The sequence below is a fragment of the Dermacentor variabilis genome, chromosome 2 (assembly GCF_050947875.1).
Source record: "Dermacentor variabilis isolate Ectoservices chromosome 2, ASM5094787v1, whole genome shotgun sequence".
Lineage (NCBI taxonomy): Eukaryota > Metazoa > Arthropoda > Arachnida > Ixodida > Ixodidae > Dermacentor > Dermacentor variabilis.
Genome location: NC_134569.1, coordinates 36,416,357 through 36,440,679, shown reverse-complemented (window position 1 = coordinate 36,440,679; position 24,323 = coordinate 36,416,357). Strand labels below are relative to the sequence as shown.

The 24,323-nt window shown below is 42.1% G+C and overlaps 1 protein-coding gene across 1 annotated transcript in view; it reads right to left on the bottom strand.

The window, feature by feature from the left end:
• The window catches only part of Impbeta11 (importin beta11), a 119,695-nt gene that overhangs the window by 53,112 nt on the left and 42,260 nt on the right, over positions 1-24,323 (bottom strand). The window contains exons 11-14 of the mRNA XM_075680137.1: positions 18,791-18,831; positions 17,281-17,419; positions 10,297-10,402; positions 6,038-6,201 (exon numbers count right to left, since the gene is read on the bottom strand). Of these exons, the coding sequence (XP_075536252.1) occupies positions 6,038-6,201; positions 10,297-10,402; positions 17,281-17,419; positions 18,791-18,831 (450 nt within the window). The remainder of the gene's footprint in view (positions 1-6,037; positions 6,202-10,296; positions 10,403-17,280; positions 17,420-18,790; positions 18,832-24,323) is intronic.

Here is a 24,323-nt window from a genome sequence, read left to right as displayed (position 1 = left end):
TGTTATTTTGCCTGCGCTACACAAATAAAAATTTCAGATAGTAAAGTGGGAATCACAAGAGCTGCACATTGTCGATTAAGCTCAGGAATAGAAGTGCAAGTGCTGCAACGGTGAAAATTTTCAAGGAATAGCTGAGCAAAGGTAAAATACCAACATTACATTTTGAAAACAGCACAATACAAAGGCAATGACATATAACAGAGAAAATAAATGCTCCTTTGTTTGCACGTAATTTTCCCACAATTTTCTTGGGTATGAGATGATAACTAGGCCATGCCATTATTTTTGTCGTATTTCCGCTGATCACTAAGCAGGAGAAACAGGTTGCACTTTGTTGCAAGCAGCTATATTAAGAGTTTTGAGTAAATTTAATTTCTCAGTAAATTGCCAAAGAAGAATGTTAAATCTTTAAAACCTTACTCCTAAGGTAGGAGCATCAACTCAAGAAGGACAAATCTCATACTGTGTTGAGAACTGCTGGGATTGCATCCTTATACAAAAAAGAAAAGAAAGAAAGAATGAAAAGCAATGCTTCCAGAAAAACTACACTTTATTGAGCTTTTGTTCTGCTAAATGCTGCAGTAGCTTGGATTTGAAAACATGTCATTTCAGGCACAGAAAGCACAAGAGCTTTTTGCTTGGCCGTCCAAAACAAGGGCAGTTTATAAACGATTGCCAACATTTTTAGATGTATTAGTGAGAACACAAGTCCGTCCTTTCCTGAACATACTGGCTGATTGCAAAGTGGCAGGGCAGATGTCGCCCATAATAAGTCATCAATTTCCAAGGCCAAAGAGGAGACTTTTCTGGTATTACTAACTGTTTGTTAAAAATGACACCATGCTCTAATGTCATCGTCACTGGCAACCGTATGATCCCCACAGTAAGACAAAGGCAAATTCGAACTTTCAGCAACCAACCTCTCCCTTCTTGTCCTTTCATAGTGTAGTCAACTTCCATTAACTCAACCTTAACGGGACTGACAAAATTCATCAAATTATCCAGTGGGTCAAATTAAACAAGGTGCAGAAAAAAATACAAAACTCACCACTGATTCATTTGGCAGTATTTGCCTAATCCTAACAAATCCCCAAATCAAATGCATGCCTGCTTCATAAGTGTCCAAAGCAGAAAATTAATGTAGACCTGAATGACCAGAAGGTTTGCATTTGCAAACAAATATGTAGCCTTAGAACAGAGGGATGAAGATGACATAGAGGCAATTAATGAAACTGCAACTAGGCTGGCTTCAGAAGCAGCAATTAAAGTGGGAGGTAAGGCACCAAGGCAACCAGTAGGTAAGCTCCCCCATGTAACAAAGTACCTAATAAAGAAATGACAAAGAATGAAAGTGTCCAACTCAAGAGATCAGATGGAATTCGCGGAACTGTCAAAACTAATCAACAAGAAAATGAGGGATATTCGAAATTATAGCGTGAGAAAGACTGAGGAAGCAGTAAAAAATGGACACAGATTGAAATCAGTGAGAAGGAAACTTGGCATAGGAAAAACCAAGATGTATTGACTGAAAGATAAGCAAGGCAATATCATCAGCAATCTCAAAGATATAGTAAAAGCAGAGGAAGAATTCTACACTGACCTGTACAGTACCCAAAGCAGCCACGAAACCTCAATTCAAAGTAGCAATGAACAGGTTACAGAGGTTCCTTCTATAACTAGCGATGAAGTTAGAAGGGTCTTGCAAGACATGAAACGGGAAAAGCGGCAGGAGTAGATGGACTACCAGTCAATTCAATCAAAGATGGAGACACAATGCTTGAAAAACTAGCGGCCCTTTATAGAAACTGCCTATTGACTTCAAGGGTCCCAGAGAACTGGAAGAATACCAACATTACACTAATCTACGAAAAGGGAGACGTTGCAGAATTGACCAGGTAATCAAGAAATCTGCAGAGTACAATCAGCTTCTCTATATGGCTTTCATAGATTATGAAAAAGATTTGATTCAGTAGAGATACCATCAGTCATAGAGGCATTACGTAATCAAGAAGTACAGGATGCTTACTTAAATATTTTGGAAAGTATCTACAAAGATTCCACAGCTACCTTAATTCTCCACAAGAAATGTGGGAAGATGCCTATAAAGAAAAGGGTCAGACAAGGAGACACAACCTCTTTAATGCTATTCACTGCGTGCTTGGAAGAAGTATTCAAGCTATTAAACTGGGAAGGCTTAGGAGTAAGGATCAATGGCAAATATCTCAGCAAACTTTGACTTGCAGATGGTGTCCTGTTCAGCAACACTGGAGACGAGTTACAAGAAATGATTACAACAAACAGAGAGAGTGTAAGAGTGGGGTTGAAAATTATTATGCAGAAGACCAAGATAATGATCAATAGCCGGGCAAGGGAACAAGTGTTCAGCATTGCCAGTCAGCCTCTAGAGTCTGCGAAAGAGTACATTTACCTTGGTTAATTACTCACAGGGGACCCTAATCATGAGAAGGAAATTTACAGAAGAATAAAAATGGGTTGGAGCGCATTCTGGAGACATTGTCAGATCCTGACTGGAAGCTTATTATTATGATTAAAACTAAAGGTCTACAATCAATTTATTTTACCGGGGTTGATATATGGGGCAGAAACTTTGAGACTGACAAAGAAGCACCAAAAGAAGTCAAGGACCACGCAAAGAGCGATGGAACGAAGGATGTTAGGCATAAAGTTAAGAGTCAAGAAGAAAGCGATGTGGATCAGAGAGCAAACAGGGATAGCCAATATTTTAATTGACATTTAGAGGAAGAAATGGAGCTTTGCAGGTCATGTAATGTGTATGTTAGATAACCGGTGGACCATTAGAGTTATACAGTAAAAGCTCATTAATGCGACTCTCGCTAATTCAGAAATTTGGATAATTCGGACGGCTTTATTGGTCCCGGCCAAATGCATGTTAGTCTATGGGACCAAACCTTCGTTAATTCGTCAGAATTTGGCCCCGCACCACTTAATTTGGACAAATGCTGACGGCTGCCGCTGCACGAAAGTGTGGTAAAGCAGCGCAGGCACCACAGGAGTGAAACCGAAACCTGAGAGGCATCGTCATCATCATCAATTAGTGGGGGCGATCGCAGCATCACCGAATGCCGGTGTCTTCTTTCTTCGCTCCACTGTGCCTACGATGCCATTTTCCTGTGTGTTGTTGAGTCGGTATCATCTCTTCTTGCGCAGTTTTTTTTTGTTTGTTTGGACCGTGTTTTGCATGCCACCACCATCGTGCGCTACAGTGATGGCAAAGCCGGCAAAGCGGCAGAAGTACTAAGCCACGAACTTGGCGACTAAGGTGGAAATTTTGCAGGCTTTGAAGAACGGCGAATTGCGACAGCATGTTATGACCAAGTACAACGTGAAGCAGAGCACGTTTGGAATGTACGCAAAAATGAACAGATTCTTCAAGCCTTCGAAAGCGAGGAGTTTCATGCATCAAGCAAGCAGTTGTGAACCACAGCTCACCCAGATCAAAGAAGCTTTGCTCCAGTGGGTTACTGACTGTCGCAATGCGCATCTGCCTTTGAGCGGACTTCTTATCATGGCACAACGTGAGAAGTATGCTGCAATGATGAACATTGACTCGTTTAGAGCTTCAGAAGAGTGTGTGGTGAAAAGGCCAGCGTTGATGAAAGCGTGACCTCCCAGTGGAAAAATGCGAAGCTGCTTGAGCACATCGCTGCATATGGACCATGTGACGTGTTCAATGCAGACGAAACTGTTCTATCATCGCCCACGTGTGGAAAAATACACCTCCGCAAGTCATCACTAACTGTTTTTGGCACAGCAGTTTTGTGAGGCCCGAGCATGCGGCAGTAGCCGACGAGGTGTCAGTAGAGTCTACTTATCATGACTCCCCGAACTTCGATGCTGTCCTTCCCACAGATGTGACCCTTCAGGATTACATCGCGATTGATGATTGCGTCGCCACGACTGGTCTCCTATCCAATGAAGAAATGATTAATGATGCCACGGGCGCACGGGAAGACCGTGATTCAGACGAAGAGTCATGTGACGAGGTGCAGCCACGACCTCATCGCACCTTACGAGAAGTCACGGAGGCACTTTTGATATTGGAGGACATTTGCCAGAGCACTTCAGACAGTTCACGGGCTGTTGGCCACTTGATAGAGTTAAGAAAAAGTTTGATGTCAGCCGGAATCTGCACGGAGAAGCAGACAACTATTGCAAAATACTTCAGTAAATAAAGTTATGCTTCTCCAACTTGATTTCAATGTTGTTTTTCCTGTTCATTTGTCAATTCGGCATTTGGATAATTCGGCCATTTTTTCCGGTCCCGTGAGATCCGAATTACCAAGTTTTTACTGTAGTATGGGTTCCAAGAGGACAAAAGCACATTGAGGACCACAAAAGACTCCGTGGGGTGATGAAATTAAGAAATTCGCAGGCGCTAGTTGGAATCTGTTGGCGCAGGACAGGGGTAATTGGACATCGCAGTGAGAGGCCTTCGTCCTGCAGTGGGCATAAAGTAAGCTGATGATGATGATTATGCCATTAGAGCTCTTAAGGTATAAAATCTAACACACATCTGATTTTTCAGCAATAAAGGTGGGCAAGGGTCCAAGGGCGGTCGATTTCCTAAAGTCAGCCATGTTCTGCGGTAAAGCATACGAATGCCCCGAACGCAGTTTGGTTTCACATCCGACTGCACAGTGCAGGCAATTTTCGGTTGTTTATTTAAAAAAAAAAAAAGCAAGTGCACATTAGAATCGAGTAAATACCACAATCACATTGTGAGCTACTATTAATGTTTAAATATCTTCTAGAGCAGGCCGAAATGAGGCGTTTTCGATGGGTAGTGATGTGCTCAATGCACTCACTGTCCCCTGAACTCAGCCAAGACATGCTGCTATTATAAAGGGGTTGCTATTTGGGTCACCATAGGGTCATGCTCATGTATGCTGTCTGGTCACGTTCTAATTATCCAGCAAAGGCCAATATTAAGATCAAAGTAACGAAAGTTCGGGCCTATAGAAATGCTTAAGTCCTAGCCAGGACCTTCGTTTGGGATCGAATTAAACAAAAAATCTAATTGCCCAAGTCGAAGTAAAGGAAGTTTACTGTATTCACTCCATGAGTGATTTCATGCACCCTTTGTCAGTTCTGCAAGTCGACAGCCCGAATTTTGCTCGGACGTTAGAAAAAAGCACGAAGTAGCAGGGACAAGGAAGGTCATAGGGCCGTTATTTTGTTATTCACCCAGGTTATCTTCATGCTCATTTCTGGCCGCAATACACAGGGCGTCCCACGTAACATTACCGATAGTTGAAAATATGAAAATGTCACTTAGCTTGACAGAACTAAGGTAATGTTGTTTGCCGTCACTTGGAGATACACATATTTTTTTTTCATTCTGCTTAACTACATAATTAATCTTAACTAATTAATCAACTTATCAAATATTATATATAGAAGAGAAGTGTCAATGAGAAAATCGAGCAACATGAAAACTCCCGATATAGCTTTCTATTGCTGAATACATGCTACATAAAATGTTTTTCCAAGCATAAAAGAAGCCCGCAAATGCATGCAAAGTGCCTCGAGCGGCTAGTCGCACAGCAAGTCGTGCAGGCTTCTTTCGCGCTCGAAAAAACACTTTTATATAGCACGTAATGAGCTACAGAAAACTGTACCAAGAGTTTTTCATTGAATTGTCACAATTTTCTCATTGACACTTTTCATATTGTTATATTATTTGAGAAGTTGATTAATTAATTAAGACCAATTAGGTAATTAGGCAGAATGAAAAAAATTATAATCTGAGCTTCTCCAAGCGACTGCAAACAACACTACCATGGTTCTGTCCAGCTAAATGGCATTTGCATATTTTTAAAGTTTGGCTAAATTTACGTGAGACACCCTATATATACAATATGCCTTAACAACACACTTTGCTAAGATACATCTTTTTCTTCTTGAGTTGAGCTACAGAACCCTCAAGAGAAACCTACTCGTTTATGAAATCTACTTATATGTGTTTCAGAATAGGGAACGCAAATGCAAAGGATATCAGCTTTGACAGCTCCGGCTGCTGTGAGACGAACAACAAGATCTTCAGATGGTTCAAGGGACTCAATCAGAGTCTTGTACAGGACAGGCCTCAGCTCAGGTGACATTTTTACACCAACCCACTGGCCAATTAGCCAGGCTACACGACGACGCACAATGCGGTACCTGCAAGCAAATGCATGAGAAAATGACTACTGCACCTTTTCAACACTACCACCGTACAATAAAAATTACGGATGACTGACTCATTCACTTTCCACATTCTCAACCAATTTTAACTGACAAGATGAAACAGACAACACATATAAAACACTCAACTTCTGCTAATTCAACCCGCTGCGCTAGAGAAACTTAAGTAATACCTTCAAAATTTCTGTCAAACTGCACCTTTAAGTTAATTCACTAACGATGCGTCTGCGTCCTGCGTCTGCACTTGCATCAGTGCACTGTTGCTTCTTGGAAGATTAAGTAACCACAGGCGAGACGACTTACTCATTTAAGTGGTGTGGATCAGTCAACTGCTGTGATACTGCACAACTAAAAAATTTGCCTTCTATGCTAAGGGATGGGATGTTACTGTGCTTTTTTCACTTAGGAGGTTCCAAATGAGGCTCAGTGCTAGTGCACTTGGGGGAGCCAGTGTGTTTAAAGAAGTAGCCACCAGATTCTTATTTGGAAGAATTAATATTTTGCAGTTGCAGCCAATATCAATGGCTGATTCAGTGCAGTTCTGAAGCATTAGTTTTTCCTCTTCTTGGAAAGCAGCAAAGAGGGCAGGAACACGGGGACTACACAGCAAGAATTCTTCAGGAAGAGACAGTGCTCCCTCCAACGTCCCAATAAAGTCACAGCGGAGGGGACAGTGCTGACATGCCCTCTGTCGCTTAAAGGGACACTAAAGGGAAACAATAAATAAGTTTAGACTAATGAAGCATTGTTTGAGAACCCTGCAGGCAGTCATTTAAAAAAAATTGTTTGATTATTAGATGAGAAAATGAAGGTCCAAGTATCAGTATTTGAATTTCGCGCCGAAACCCCAGCGCCAGTACATCAGCGTGAGGTCAGGGATCCCAAAGTATGTTTTTGCATTTGGGCCACGTTGGCTGAATAAAAGTTCCCGAAACTTGCCAGGTTTAATATTTGGTTCCTTTAGAACACAATGTAGTCAATCTGTACCGTTATATATAATTAGTAGGCCCTAGAAGATGCCATCAAAATCCAAGACGTCACAGCTCCCAGGTGCGGGAACTTAAGTAGGTGTCGCCACCCGTATTTCGTTCTTGCGCTTTTTCTGGCATACCAAATGTCTTATCGTTGTAAGAGTGGTGTTTTTGGTATTGTAGAATGGTAATTTACTGATGCAGAAGAAATCATCTTTCTCTTTAGTGTCGATTTAAGTCTGCAAGTGGAGAATGGCAGGACGCATGCAGCGCACTTGCCGCAGAAGCTCATTAGTTCAAGGCCACCAAAGACCATCCACCGCTAGCTGCTTCTATGTGTAAATGGATGCGCTTGTTTCTAATACGTACTTCCCCAAATTTTGAAAGAGTGGCAGAAATTTTAGGCTTGTCTGCAGGCGCAGTCTCTGGACTCATGGCAAATATGGGAGGAAGCAAGATGTCCTATCTCATCTTGCTCACCATCGCAAGCCCTGTGCATCCTTGTACCTGGACCCACCAGTCTCCGTCTTAGCATGCTTCATATAATTAATGTCACAGTTGGCTGTCTTTATTTTGCAAACGAATGACAAGCAGACGGGATAGTCCGGAATTACTGTTGGCATGGCTCCCGGCAACAAAATAGGCTGTTTTCACTTGTCTAGAAAGACTTCACCCCCTGGTTTGCCATAACAAGACCTCCTCTTTATGTCATTTACTGAACAGTGCTTCTCGCACGCATAGTCACAAGACATCAGCTCTAAATCTTTCCTTGGGATTGCACGAACCCACGTTTGCAACCATACCAAGTTACTCAGAACCTTGAAGGTAATTACCTTTTCCTTGCAGGACGCGTAGCCACTGCTGCAGTTCAGTATAACACATTTCCGCACCATTCTCAAATGGCCCGAATGGAAATCTTTGCAGCAATGTCAAAAGCGTACACGCATGCCTGAGTAACCCGCGCCGCTGGCGCAATGCGGAAGTCCGCGAGAACAAGAGAGACACAAAGCCTGCAAACCGCAAAGAAGACCACTACAGTTTACTTGTCGGAGCACATCGCACCCTCACTAATTCAAGCTTTGTCTGCCAAGGTCACCTGCACACACATGCATGCAGGGTGGCAGATGTCATCTGCTCAGGAATATTGTTGGGTAGCTTGTTTCAGGGGCAGCGTAGTATGTAAACTGAGCAATTACTGTTGCTAAAATGACTGTCGCTTCTGTTTCTTGGCATTATTGATTGAAATTCGCGAACATTTACAAAATATGGGATGATGTCGCAATTCTTGTGAGTCACGCCCACAGCAGAGCAGGTAAACGACGGGAATGCGCCTGCAGCATCATCTGTCATGCTGCGAAGGAAGCTGCATTTAATCCTTGCCAAACTGTGATGCTATGGCACCACACAGCAGAGTCCCTTCCTAAAGTATGTACTTCTTCCTCCATGACCGGGACATTGAACAACTGTACAAGGATGGCAAATCGTGTAGGTTGGAATGGCACGCTGTTGCCCTGAATGACTTTGTAGGGGTAGGCGAATATTCGAAATTTTTGAATAATGAATCGAATAGTGCCCTATTCAATTTGGTTTTTGAGTTGAATTGTCAGAATTCGTAAATGCGAATATTTTTTTGAATACCATATTTACTTCCATAATGATCGCACTTTTTTGTCAAAAAGATTGACACAAATTCAGAGGTGCGATCATTACGCGGGTTAAATTTCCCGCGAGAAGAAAAAAATTTTTTTTCATCCCGCGTTTGCTGCAGCAGGATGACAACAGGTCAACAAATAGGCGGCTGCCGCTGTGTGTAGTGAGGGACACCAAAACAAAAATGGCGGCCAGCGGAGCTAGCCGAACGCGCTGAACGCAATTTTTTTTCTTCTCGTGAGTACATTACTTGCATTGAAACAGTTTCTTCCGTATCAGTAATGAATAATATCGTTAATATCGGCAAGTTTGTGGCAATAATGTAGCCATGCCCTCTTTGAAGGGACAGAAACAGATGGGTGCGCTTAGCTACCAGTGACATAGAAACACATGGCCGGCATGCTGCGGAAACTGCGGCATCTGTCTTTACTACTATCCTAATACGGCATGTTTCCGCTAAGTGTGTGCGAATATCTTAGGTGTATTACAAGCGTCGGCGTATGACTAGGGTACACTTCTAACGTATCATTGTAAACGTGGCTACTATCGTTGCCGCTCGCGATTTGTTGCGTGCCCACGAGTGCAGATAAGAAGAATCGAAAGGCACCTTTTTTGTTGGTGTTTGCTCCTAATGCTCCATATGGGCTTCTAATTAACAGCTCTTCATAACATACTATGCAATGAAAGAAACTTGCTAACTTTAACAATATTGGGATGTGAATATTGATTCATATTAATTGTGATAATGGCTGTTCATTATTCAAAATCTACTAGAAAAGTATTCAATATTCGATTCGTATTCAAATCAGTCTCAGAAATCACTATTTGCACGCCCCTATAACTTTGACAGTGGATTAGCATATGCATTACTCAACTCCTTGCTTTGGCACAGGAGCCTGTGTGGAAATAACGGGTTTAAGAGCATTGTATTACACTGAAAAGGAATGCTCGCACTCCGAATCTGCAAGTGAAGTTCTGCAAGTGAAATCTAAAATTTGAAATCAAACTAACTAAACTTTCCCATCACAGTAAAACATAAACACATGGACACACTTGAACAATGCTGAATCAAATGAGGAAGATTTCATAATTGTCATCAGTGTTGGCCTAAAATAGGCTGCTGCATTTATAAGTCCACCACAGACCAGAGGCCTCTTGCATTACCCACATTCTTTCTCAAGTGAACCCACCCTACATGTGTGAATTTCAAATCTTCAACCCTGCATCTAATCCACAGCCTAAGTCAACTGAGTTTGCATTTCCTTGGCATCCCTTCTGCTACTCTAACAGAACACTCACTTATCTGTTTTACCTATTATGCGACCTGTGCAACACAATTTCTGATTTCGTTCCTGCAATATTAACAGAACTGCAGAGTAAATTGACTCCTCCAACTTGCAACCACCAAAGTCACAGAATTTCAGAATGAAGCAACACTGCTGAGCATTACCTCTGCTCAGAAACCTTCAATTCCGGAATAAGGACGTGAAGAAACCAATTGTCAAAGTCCAATTCATCATGTAAGTCAAAGGCGGCGAGTCCAACAGCTGTGTACACTGCAATAAGAAGGCAAGCGCAAAGGTGCAATATATGATGCATAACATCTAAAACAATGACACTAACACATACCAGGTGTTTCTGCAAGAACCTAAAGCAATTAAAAAAAAGGGAAAGGCCTGTGGCAGATAGCAGAATTATAGTCCTTGAGCTGATCTCCTTGAAGAGATGAACATTACTTGCACAAGAAATTGAAATTCGTAATTGACTAAAAGAAATTCGCTCATTCATTTTAGAACTAATTCCTTTACGACACATCACAATTTACAAACTGTAGCCAGTGAAACTGCAAGGCATATCCACTTGAATGAATTCTGTGGATGACACCATTTTCGAAATTTGTGCCACCAACTTGCCATAAGATGCACAGTTGTTTCATTTACTTGTTAAACAAAACGTCATTTTATACACTGAAGTACAAAAGTAACTGGACCACCAATGCATTTCTTGAAAAAGTCTGAGTATTCATATATCGTAACTGGAGTCATCCTGAGAATTAATTCCAAGTAGATCCACCTTACGAACTCCCGGGCTACAATTTGTAAATTGCAATATGTGCCATAAGGTAATTCGTTAAAAAGTTCATTAGTTATTTTTTTAGAAGTTAACCAGTTAGACATTTCGGTTTTTGTGTGAATAACGTCTCAACTTAAGGATTAGAACTGTGCTATCTGCTACAGGTGATTTTTAAAAAACTAATTAATGTTTTCACAGAAACACCCGGTGTATGGCACATCCAAGTAAGTTTTAAACTCTGTTCACTAAAATAAGCAATAAGGGGAACAAGAATGGTTTGCCTAAAACCTCAAGTTGAACTTTGATATAACGAACACAGATATAACGAAGCAAATGGAAAATTAAGTTGACCATGCTTTAATTGAGTGCAGTATACTCTTGCTATAACAAAATCGAAGACATAGGACCTTACATGGTATTGCTTATAGTGAAACAAATTTTTCTTTGCGTATGCCTCAAAATACATACAGTAAAACCTAATTAATTCAAACCCGGTTAATTTGAAATCCAGGATAATTCGAAGGTTTTCTGCGGTCCTGTATTTTCCAATGTAAATCTGACCGGATAATTCAAACCAGTGGCCTAGGCCAACCCAGTTAATTCGAAAATTTGGGGTGCTATGCGGCAATTCCTGATCCCCATTTCACTGCAAACCCAATGAAACGACGACCATTCGGAGCCACGAGGTGATGCCACCATAGCAATCACGATTATTTATTGGCGAAGCACCCGACCCGTAGTACTGCTAGCACAAAATTCAATCTACGATATGCCTCGCGCATTGCCGAAACGCGCCCCTGTAGAGAAGACGTGCTTCACTGCAACGCAGCAGGCATACCGGTTTTTGTCATGTGATCTCTTCCCCCACTTCATACACTCCTCACAATCACAGCGGTCGCAGCATCAGCGCGTGTTCCGTGCCGCTGCCACTGGCTGCCATTCGCCCATTCTCTCTCCGCGCCTGCGGCGACGTGTGTGTGCGCAACGCCGGTTTGTGCTGTTTATGTGCTGTGGTTAGGGGTGTTGCAGCTAGCATGGTGTTATTTTCTTTTTTCTGAACTGTGCAGAAATGCCAGTGAGCGAAGATGCCAAAGTATAAGACTTTAAAGCTGCAGTAGAAGTCCTGCTTCATCCAAGAAGTGGGTAAGAACATGTGTTCCAAGACTGAGTTGGCTGAAAGGCACAGCATGCCCCTCTCGACGTTGTCCACAATATTGAAAAACAAGTCCAAGGTACTGGAGGCCTACAGCAAGAGATATTTTTTGATGTGGTCGCAAGTACGGGCTCCCACGTACCAAGATGTGGAATCAGCTTTACTTCGCTGGCTGCAGAAATCAAACGCAGCCCACGTTCCCGTCAATGGAACGATACTGCGGGAGAAGGCTAACAACTTGGCTCTGCAACTTGGGCACGAAGAGTTCAAGTGTAGCAATGGATGGTTCAGCCGTTTTAAAGAGCGCAATAATTTGACTTTCGTAGCAGTCTGTGGCGAGAGCGGCAGCGCAAACGAGAGCTTCGTTGACGACTGGAAGAAACACACGTTGACTCCGTTACTTAGCGAGTACGGTGCAGACGATGTGTACTACCTTGACGAGGTAGCCCTTTTTTACAAGATGCTGCCCACAAAAACTTTCGCAGCGAAGGTCACTGCGATCAAGTGTCGAAAGCAGGGCAAGGAAAGAATTACCATTCTGTTCGCTGTGAACATGTGCGGTAAACACAAGCTGCTGTTACTCGTAGTTGGAAAGAATGGGAAGCTTTGCTTCTTTAATAATGCACAGCTGCCACCAAGGGATGAGCTTATCTACCGGCACAACAAGAAAACCTGGTTCGCAGGCGCAATATTTGAAGATTACATTCAGCAGCTTTACCGCAAGTTCGTGGCCACGGACAGGAATGTACACTTCGTTGTTGATAATTGCTCTGCGCAAGGTGACATCCCACACCTGAAAGCTATGAGGATGGTATTTCTTGCTCCGAACACCACGTCGATCTCGCAGCCAATGGACCAAGGCATCATTCACCACACGAGGAAGATTCACCACCACCACCACCAGCTCAAGGGCATGCTCCTGTGCTACGACAACGGCAAGGAGTACTCCATCAACCTCCTCGGGGCCTTATGTCTTATTGTGTATGCACAGAAGCAAGTGGAACCCACTTTGATCATTTGGTGTTTTGAACATGCTGGCTTCTCAAAGGAAAGTACTGTCAATGCTGATGCTGACTATTCACGTGCGCTTGATAAAGAAGAAGCCGAGTATTGCGACTGCATCAATGCACTCTGTGCAGAGGATAGCGAATCCGGTGCAGGCAGCTTCGCCAAGTATCTGAACTTTGAAAATGATCAACAAACAGGCTACTCAGACTTGGAGGGTGAAGCTACCGCTCATGCGACCATGTGCGATGACAGCGACGACGACGATGATGCTAACGAGCCCTCCTGAGCACCCGTTCTCGGGGAAGTTATCAGATCGCTGAACGTTATCCGCAGTTTTGTTGAGTGCCACGGTGGAAATTCTCAAATGGTGCCTGTAGTTGGCCAACTAGAAAACATGACCCTTGGAGCCTCGAACTACAGGACGCGGCAAACCAGCATCACTGTTTTCTTTAAGTAATCCAAAGATCGCCAAATAAAGGTAGCGCATTCCTGTAGCGAAATTTTTTGCATGGGTTGCATTTTTTTGTGTTCGGTTAATTCGAAAACCCGCTTAATTCGAAGATTTTTTGCGGTCCCGATGACTTCGAATTAACGAGGTTTTACTGTATATTCTGGTAGCAAAAATTTCAAACACAAGTCACCGACTAATTTTTCAGATGACTAATTTTTTAGACCTGTACAACGATATTAGAAATTTTGGGTGCCACACGGTGTTTCAGGCATAAACCGTGTGTGCACTGCCATAAACACAGCAGCCATGAACAATATAGATGGTTCCATTTGCATGATAACTGCAGCGACAGTGCGCCCCCAAGAAGGTTCTGGTCACGGGCCTTATCAGTCTACTGTGCCAGAACACAAAGCGCATTTTTAAATTGTTTTACTGGCAGAAAGCCTATTTTTAAGTTTTCAGATAGAAGAAATCCACATTAAGCCTCAAGACAAATGTGTAACTTCGGGCAACATTCACTTGTAAAATCGTTCTATGTACAGAGAAAAAATGTTGAAAATCTGCGGGCATAGATTTTAATGCACTCTTGCTAGTCAATATTGCAGCCAATGCCTTTCTTGCTCGCCAAATTTAGCGGGCTATGTCAAGGAGCGAAACCGGAAACCGTCCAGGGCTTATGTTTATAAAGAGTGAAAGGGTCTATACAGACTCTTTATGAAGCAGCACAAGTTAAGCCTAGTGGCCTAAACAGTGTAGCTGGTGGAGTGGCTGGCAACAATAAAAGCCGTCATTATGCTTGCTGTTATGGACATTATTCGAAATCGAGCCTGGGATCAGATGCACTGCATGCTATTGTAGTGATCAGGTGCCTATATAACAGAGTAAAAATCTATGAGTGGTCCCCTCCGTGCCAAAAAAGCCTGTCTGCAGCAGTGACTTGGTCCAGTTGAACGACAGTTGGCAAGTCAACGAACTGATACCATGCAATAACACCGATGGCATGGTTATGTCTTCATGGCGGTGCAGATCACACATATTTAATAATGTATTGTTGTTCCTGTGCCTCGTACTGGTACGGTAAGGTGATGACAGACCATCAAAATCTGCAGGAGACCTTTTGCTGGCCTTTTGGAAGCACCCTGCTTGCATTCCTATTGCATAGACCTGATCGCACTTGCTTTTGTGAACATCTGTGCTTGTTTATAAGTTATAACAAATACCACATTTAACAAAAGTATTTATGCGGCTATGTGATTTCACTGTAACGAAGTTTGACTGTAAGTGGAAATAGGTCTGAATATTCACATGAAAGTTGCTTGAGTAATTATTTTGTTGCGAGACATTTCACAGTCAGAATCCAGTGGCAGTGAGGAAATAAGCCAGAAAGAGTACAAGGTCACTTTTCATTATTGTTTAGTATGTTCTGAGCACATAAGAAGCAGAAATGTACAAGACAGTGGTGCATGTACAACCTACGCCAGTAGAATGCACTATTAAGGTAGTTGTGAATGTAGCATAAGTCATTTACTGCTCATACAGTATAAAAAGATTAGTAGCAATAGAATTCCCAAGATGCCTATAATGTATATATATATATATATAGGAAGCCCAACATTGTAAAAATGTCACGCCCATAAACCCTGTTATTTCCTACCGATTTTTCAGGCATGTAGGATAACATTATTCAAATTAAATAAAGGAAAAATGAGACATCCACCTAAACGTAGCTAACTGCTACAAAGGAAACCCATATGGGTTCCTCAAAAGAAAAGCCTCGCAGTTGAAGGAAAATTCATCCTGGTCTGGGACTCACACCCGGGACCACCGCCTTTCTGGGGCAGCCGCTCTACCATCTGAGCTAACCAGGATAACATTATTGTGTCTGAAAAAACAAAACAAGAGATAGGCCACTGGTATTTTACTGTGCAACACTCTGTTAGCGACTTTAAAGCTCTTTAGTATGAGGATGCTATTTGATCCTATAACTTGGCATACACTCCTTTTGTAGCATTTTGTCTCTGGAATCTATCTCAACAGCATCTTGCCACCCCTTCAAAAGCCAACCCTGTTTCTTCTCACTGTAAAAATTGATCGTAATTGCTTTAACTGCTACTCCAAGCTAGCCACTGTCATTTCTCATCCCAAGTTAGAACCATTTTGGCAACGCACTTCCATCAGCAGCTGATTTTTTGACACAGTGGAAGGCAACAAACCAATACATGGAAAATTAATCATTGGAATGGAGGGAGAGAAAATATGTGTCATGATCCAGCTGAACTGCTAGGCTGCTTAGATAAATTCAGTTCAATTGTTATATCTGCCTTTCATACATGAGAAATACAGGGAACAGGGACAAAAAATCTTGTTGGTCAGCAGCTTGACAGGATCCCTGTGCCTTTAATGATAGTTACTAGCAGGGTGAGAGTGGCTGCTAACACTAGTTAAGCTTTTAACAAAGCAGAAAAATCTAAGACACTAACACAAAGGCAGAAAGATCACTTACAGAATACAGGAATGTGCGAATGTAAGGAATATGCATTGTAAGGTAAACATTCACAAAAGAAAGAAAGTCCACATTTCACGAGCACAATACAGATTAGCTGGAGTGGAGTAGTACATGACAATGTACCATAATATACAAAATTGCTTAGGAAATAGGCTTTGAAGTGAGTTTGGCTTATGCCATGTCACTACAAAAGTCGTAGCAGTTCCTGCAGAAAAAAAGTTTTAGATTTTTATTGACTTCCAAGGGCCCAACAATGTCATACAAGGTCTATGCCAATGCTATGTGAACAGCCCAAAAACAAGAGATTGTCTTTAACAACTAGCAAATATTTTAACTGCATGCAAGCATAAAACATGCATGAAAAATCTTTAGCGACCAAAATGCCACCAACATCCACAAACATGGCAACTACAACAAAGTATATTAGCCAGATTAGATCAGTTTGAATTTGGGTTACGGAACTGAGTTTGGGACTAGGTGTGTGATGAAATTCTGCTAAAGCTAGCCAAAAGTAAAATTAAAGGTTTCTTTGACTCTTTCCACTCATGCACGTTTACCCACTTTGTGTTTGTTCTAGTCAGGAGCTATTTCACTTGTTTTGTAATCCAAGCCAAAAGAGATCTTGTGTAAACAAAAGCATAGAAAGTTAATTATGTTAAAAAGTTCCTTCTACGCCCGGGGCTCTCGTACAGTATGCAGTCTCTAACCAGCATCATTTTTCTAGGGTTCTTATTTGTTGCTTTCTTCTGTAGTGCTCTAATTTGAAGAGCTTTGCTAGCCACCTCAAGGCGGAATACATTCCTCCTCAGAATTAAAATCACCTTCAGACTCGCTAAACTATGTGAGTCTCTTTTCGTAAATGGCAAACAAAGAAAATGCTGCCATTTGCAGCACTGCACGCCACGAAAAGCATGTATGAATTCCGCTGAGTGTGCTGCTAAAGAAGGCACTGCCCTTGGATACAGATGCTACAAAGTGCAAGTATGAACAGTTGAAGAAGTTTCAGAAAAGCGCAGTAACAAACACTGGCACACACAAGTGTTTATGCGTGTCAAGTGCTTCACGCCATCTGACCGGAAGCAATGTTTTTGCATGTTGGGACGGACCCGAGACACGACCGCAAAGGGCTAAGCACCTCACCAAATTTAAGGGTTCTCAAGGACTAGCTTGAATATGGCAGTTGTTCTCAAGGATTGTTACGAACCCTGGCATTAGCACACATATAATAGTAGTGCCCTCCTACCTGCATCCCTGTTGAGCATAGCCTGAAAGCTGATGGAGCCATCAGCTGGCTGGATCCCTTGGATCATCTCAAGAAGCAGTGGAGCCAAAGTCTCCCGAAACTCATGAAAAATCGTCAGGAACAGGACTTCACTGCATTGCTGCAGATGGAATACATAACAAAGATCCCATTGGTTGACCTACCCCCACTCTGCACATAACACTAAAGACTAACAGTCAAACCTTTAAAGGGGACACCTAAGAACATAACAAATTTGCTAACAGTGATCAAGTTTTTTTTTTTTTTTTTCAGAACAGTAGCGACTTTTACTGTCAAGAATCAAGTAACAGCAGAAGAAAATGAAAGCCAAACTTCCTGCCTTGAAGCCTAAACTGCAATCCACGTGCAGTCAACTTCTGTTAAATCAAACCTGATGGAACTAACAAAATTGATCAATTTACCTAGCAAGTCAAAATTAAACAAGAGGCAAAAAAAAGAATGCAAGAACACACCACTAATTCATTTGGCAGTATTTGCCCCCATTCTAAGCCGCCTCAAATCAAATGGGTACCTGCTTTTAAATGTGTCCAAGGTAGAAAAACAATGCTGCAATTTCATTAAAGCTCCTAAACAAAAGAGCAATCTAATTCACAACCGATCTTCTTCAGTGAGAAAAATGGGCCCATGAGTTTCTTAAAAGTCAGCTTCATTACAATACAGCCATATTATGTGGTAAAGCATATGAGCACCACGAACACGGTTTTGGTTTCCTATCCGACTGCATTGTTCACGCGACTTACAGCCTAATTTCCTTTAAAAAAGAAAGCGTGCATTAGAATCGCAAAAATACCATAATCAAACATCATGAGCTACCGTAATTACTTGAAGATATTCCTAGGGCAAGCTTAAAATATGAATTTTCAATGGGAGATTATCACGTGTGTCCCAACGAATTCACTATTTCCTAAGCTCTGTTGAGACGTGCTGGCACTAAAATAGTCACTATTGGTTTTGCCATAAGGGTCACGTGCGTGCGTGCTGAGTAGTAAAGTTCAAATTATCCAGCAAAGACCAATTTTAAGATCAAATTAACAAAAGTCTGGCCCATAGAAATGCACAGGCCCTGGCCGGGACCTTCGATTGGAATCAACTTAGCTGAAAGATCAACTGGGGTCGAATTAACAGAAGTTCAATGTATGTCAAATGTGAGAGCATGAATTTCTAGGACTTCAAAAAAGAAAGAAAAGAAAGAAAAAGACCTCACACATGTACAATGGATAACTTAATACAAAATTAAGATAACTGATTTAGGCGCCTCCTACCATACCGGCCAAAAAGGACATGGACAGTAGTTTTAAAGTAGAATGAGCAGGTTTGACTCATTACTGCTATTTAAAATAAGAGGTGTAACATGCAGACGCAACACCATATATTATCTGGTGCTAAGGCACTTGTTCAAGCACTGCAAGTGTCAAGACACAAATAAAAGAAAGCTGACAGTTAATATATGCAGAGATATGAGTATACCTACCCTTAGGCAAAATTTCCATGCTTCTCCACCTCCATCTGAGGCTGCAAGCGAACAAATGACAGTCAACTCAGGTCTGAAGCAACTTCACAAGAGAAAACATGGGGGTACGCCATTCCAATCAAATTAGGTTATTTTCTTTGTTGGAGGGAGTTGCCACCAAAAACTGAAGATCTCAGCAGCTCAACAAGGTGGTAGCAACAGACGTGGCACCAACAGATACATACGACACTTATAAAGCAATACGACAAAGCATGCTGATAACAAATAAGTAATGGTGTGCGAATACCCAAATATCATCGAATCGAATAGTGAACATGAGAGGCTCATGCTCGATGTCACACAAATGAGCGTTACCCTTCATTGTTTTCAGCATAAAAAGAATGCGGAGGGCATGCTGCTCTGGCTGACATAGCTGTGGACTTAGCCTCAGCAAGTTCTTCTGCTTTACTGCATGCACTTCCCAATGTCAGCCCAATGTGGGGATTGCACGGTGCAATCATCATGCGGGAATGCCTTTGTCCATACATACAAGACTGATCGAAATGATAACACAACGCAAACAGAGGCAACAGAAAAAAAGAGAGAGGAAAAAGCACGCATATTTCAGAAACTGTGAAAGAATTGCCATTACTCTCCCGATTTCAGAACCTTTGACAGATGGGAAATCACGCCGAACCTAACAATGAAAAGGCGCCAGCTCTTTACTGTCAATGTCAACTGCAGTCGACCCACACAGCTCCAGTGATGGCTATGCATGGGAACGATGATAAAATCACATGATGCAAGGACTGTGCTTTTGTCTGTCACGCAAATTGGCCTTACGATAACCCACCTGTCATAAAGATGGCAAAGCGCTTATGTATTTTAGCGGAAAGCTGGAAAGCAAAACTTTCCATTCATTAAAAGATTGCCATGAAACACAGGTCTGCTATTAAACCGAGAACCGAATTAGTAGTCAGCACAAGACAACGTAACTAATTCTTGTTTTAGTGGAAAAACAGTACTTGATTCTATTTACCAGCCTTTCTATTAATAAAAAACTATTTTCCAGATTTCATAAACAGTTATCGACCGATTTTTCTGACCCCCTAGGGACCGTGAAAAGGTCAGAAAAATCAGGCAGTCTGAAAAAATGAATGCATGCCTTAACAGCCCTGAAGGGCTAACACTGGCACAAGCACATCCTGAATAGCTTTCAAGACCTTTCACTACAATTACTAGGTGCCTCGGTGCTCATACTGTGACAGGAGACGGTGGGTGCACACGCGTATATTTAAGGAACACATTTTATGTACCGTGACACTGGCCCCTTTGAACTTTTGGTGTGCTTCGCCGCAATACATTGCATAGTTCAACATAGTGCTTTTGTCATTATTTCAAAAGTACGCCCACCACACTAACATACGATCCCCACACTTAGAAACGTCATCGCTCCCGTCACACAGATTGCACAATCATCTTAGCTTCATGTGCATCTAAGGTAAAAGTGAACCAGTTAACTCGCCTGCAATTCCATGTGCCATTCGTCTCTGGAACAACCTCCTCGATAAAGTTGCGGACACTGACCATGAAAAATTCAGGCACTCATTCAACTCGCTTAATCCTCGTTAACCATTGCTGTCATACTCCCTGGTTGGTTTGAATTTTCCAACGTTTTCCTTGCACTGTAATACGTTTATTATAAATTTATCAAGTTCTTTTTTATAGTACTGATACACAGCTGTATGTCACTAAAATGCTTCTCTAATATTTAGGCTGTCATCATCATCATCATCATCATCATCATCAGCCTGTTTTATGTCCACTGCAGGATGAAGGCCTCTCCCTGCGATCTCCAATTACCCCTGTTTTGCGCCAACCGATTCCAACTAGAGCCCGAGAATTTCCTAATTTCATCGCTCCACCTAGTCTTCTGTCGTCCTCGAGTGCGTTTCCCTTCTCTTGATAACCATTCTGCAAACCCTAATGGTCCAACAGTTATCTAACCTGCGCATTACATGGCCTGCCCAGCTCCGTTTTTTTCTCTTGATGTCAATTAGAATATCGTCTATACCCATTTGCTCTCTGATCCAAACTGCTCCCTTTCTCTCTCTTAACGTTGTGCCTAGCAATCTTCGTTCCATCGCTTTTTGCACGGTCCCTAACTTGTTCTCAAGCTTCTTTGTCAGTTTCCAAGTCTCTGCCCCATATGTTAGCACTGGTAAAACGGACTGATTGTACACCTTCCTTTTCAATGATAAGGGTAAGCTTCCAGTCAGTAACTGGCAATGCCTGCCATATGTGATCCAACCCATTTTTATTCTTCTGTGAATTTCCTTCTGATGATCAGGGTTCCCTGTGATTAATTGACCTAGGTAAACATACTCCTTCACAGACTCTAGAGGCCGACTGGCGATCCTGAATTCTTGTTCTTTTGCCCGGCTATTTATCATTATCTTTGTCTTCTGCCTATTAATCTTTAATCCCACTCTTACACTCTCTCTGTTAAGGTCCTCAATCATTTGTTACAACTTGTCTTGATTGTTGCTGAATAGAACAATGTCATCGGCAAACCGAAGGTTGCTGAGGCATTCGCCGTCGATCTTTACTCCTAAGCCTTCCCAGTTTAATAGCTTGAATACTTCTTCCAAACACGCAGTGAATAGTATTTTAGAGATTGTCTCGCCTGTCTGACCCCTTTCTTTATAAGTGTCTTCCTGCTTTTCTTGTGTAGAATTAAGGTAACTGTAGAACCTCTGTAGATATTTTCCAAGGTATTTACGTAAGCGTTCCGTATTCCTTGATTACGTAATGCCTCTATGACAGCTGGTATCTCTACTGAATCAAATGCCTTTTTGTAATCTATGAAAGCCATAACAGAGGCTGATTGTACTCTGTGGATTTCTCGATTACCTGATTGGTGACATGGATGTGATCCATTGTAGAGTATCCCTTCCTGAAGCCAGCCTGTTCCCTTGGTTGAATAAAGTGCAGTGCTTCCCTTATTCTATTGGAGATTATTTTGGTAAATATTTTATATAATACTGAGAGTAAGCCAATGGGCCTATGATTTTTCAATTCTTTAACATCTCCCTTTTTGTGGATTAGTACAATGTTTGCATTATTCCAGTTCTCTGGGACCCTTGAAGTCAACAGACACTTCATATAAAGAGCCGCCAGATTTCCAAGCATTATGACTCCTCCATCTCTGGTTAAATCAACTGTTATTCCATCTTCTCCAGCCGCTCTTCCTCGTTTCATGTCTTGCAAGGCCCTTCTGAAATCATCACTAGTTACAGGAGGAGTTTCTGTATCCTGTTCATTACTGTTTCTAACTGAGGTAGCCTGACTCCTCTGGGTACCGTCCAGGTCAGTATACAATTCTTCCACTGCTTTTACTATATCTTCGAGATTACTGATGATATTACCCTGCTTATCATTTAGTGCATACATCTTAGTTTGCCCTATGCCAAGTTTCTTTCTCACTGAATTCCGCTGCGTCCATTTTTTACAGCTTCTTCAGTCTTTCTGAAGTTGTAGTTTCGAATATAACTTATTTTCGCCTAGCTGATCAGTTTTGACAGTTCCGTGAATTCTATCTTATCTCTTGAGTTGGACACTTTCATTCTTTGTCGTTTCTTTATTAGGTTCTTTGTTACTTGGGAGAGCTTGCCTACTGGTTGCCTTGGTGCCTTGCCTTCCACTTCAATTGCTCCCTCTGAAGCCAACGTGGTTACGGTACCATTCATTAGCTCTATGTCATCATCATCTCTCTGTTCTACAGCTGCATATTTGTTGGCAAGTACCAGCCTGAATTTGTCTGCTTTTACACTTACTGCCTCTAGGTTGGCCTGTTTCTTCTTGACATATTTTGCTCTTTCTCTCTTCAAATTGAGGTGAATCCTAGCCCTCACTAACCTATGATCACTGCTCTTTATCCTACCTATCACTTCTACATCCTGCACTATGCTGGGAACAGCAGAAAGAATGAAGTCAATTCCATTCCTTGTTTCACCATTAGGGCTTTTCCAGGTCCACTTTCTGTTGCTACGATTCTTGAAAAAGGTGTTCATTATTCTCAGCTTTTTCCTTTCTGTGAATTCTACCAGCATCTCTCCTCTAGCATTCCTAGAATTGATGCCGTAGTTGCCAATTGCTTGTTCACCAGCCTGCTTTTACCCCATTTTTGCATTGAAGTCGCCCACTACTACAGTATACTGAGTTTGCACCTTTCTCATCACTAATTCAGCATCTTCATAAAACTTATCTACTTCTTCATCATTGTGACTGGATGTTGGAGCGTAGGCTTGTACCTACCTTTAATCTATACCTCTTATTAAGTTTGATTATGACTACAGCTACCCTCTCATTAATGCTGTAGAATTCGTCAATGTTGCCTGCTATGTCCTTATGGATTAGGAATCCTACCCCACATTGCTTCTTATCTAGGAGACCTCTATAGCACAGGACATGTCCATTATTCAGCAATGTATAAGCCTCACCAGTTCTAATCTCACTAAGGCCGATAATATCCCAAACAATGTCTGATAGTTCCTCAAAGAGTCCTGCTAAGCTAGCCTCACTCAAGAAGGTTCGGGTGTTAAACATTGCAAGGGTCAGTTTCCATTGGCAGCCTGTCCGAACTCAGAGATTCTTAGCACCCTCTGCTGCGTTACAGGTCTGACCGCTGCCTTGGTCAGGTGCTCTGCAGCTGCTGGGGACTGAGGGCCATTGGGTAATTAAGTGAGCCATGTGGGAGGCTGTGCACTTGGCTGATGTTCTTTTTTCTCCTCTGTCATCATATTGTCCCGAGATTGTATGTGCTTATTTGATTCTATGAGCCCCTTACTCAATGGCCGATGTAGGGGCCTTGCCAAGTATTTTACAAATAATTAAATAAAGTATGCTTGGCCACGTAACACGACTGTATTGCGGCGAAGCTGGCTTTCGGGAACTGGCATTGTGCAACACTTCAGGCGTTTCGGTGCTTGTACTGTGACAGGAGACACAGGTGCAAGCGTGAATAATTAAGGAACACATTTTACAGCGAAGCTGATAGCCTCCAGTTGGTCGACATTTTTCGCAGTGCATCCTCACAGAAAAAACAAAAAAACCTTTAGTGATTAAAAGAAAACCTTCAGCAATTGAAGTGAAAAGTGCATACATTCATTGGTATCACGCGTACAACATACAGCACAGCATTCGTTTCGATAAAGAACAAGCAGAAAAGAAGCCTCCAAACCAATGATAAGGCGCTCCTGATAACAACCTGAAACACGTAGCGCTCCCCACCATACGTTTCCCAGTAAAAATTACTGTTGCACAAGCTGCGGTGGCGACGGCAGCTTGCGACATCTAAACCGGCAAGACAATCAGCAATAAACCATCAGCAAAAATCGGATGGCAAAGGTTTTCAGTGTCCGAAATTTCTGACATCTTTATACACTCACTCTATGGGCTATTCAGACGTCTTTGTGGCGGTGCCGCAAAGGCGTCCGAACTATCAGGCATGTCCAAAAAATCCGCTGTTGACTGTACTAGAACTGAGCTGCTG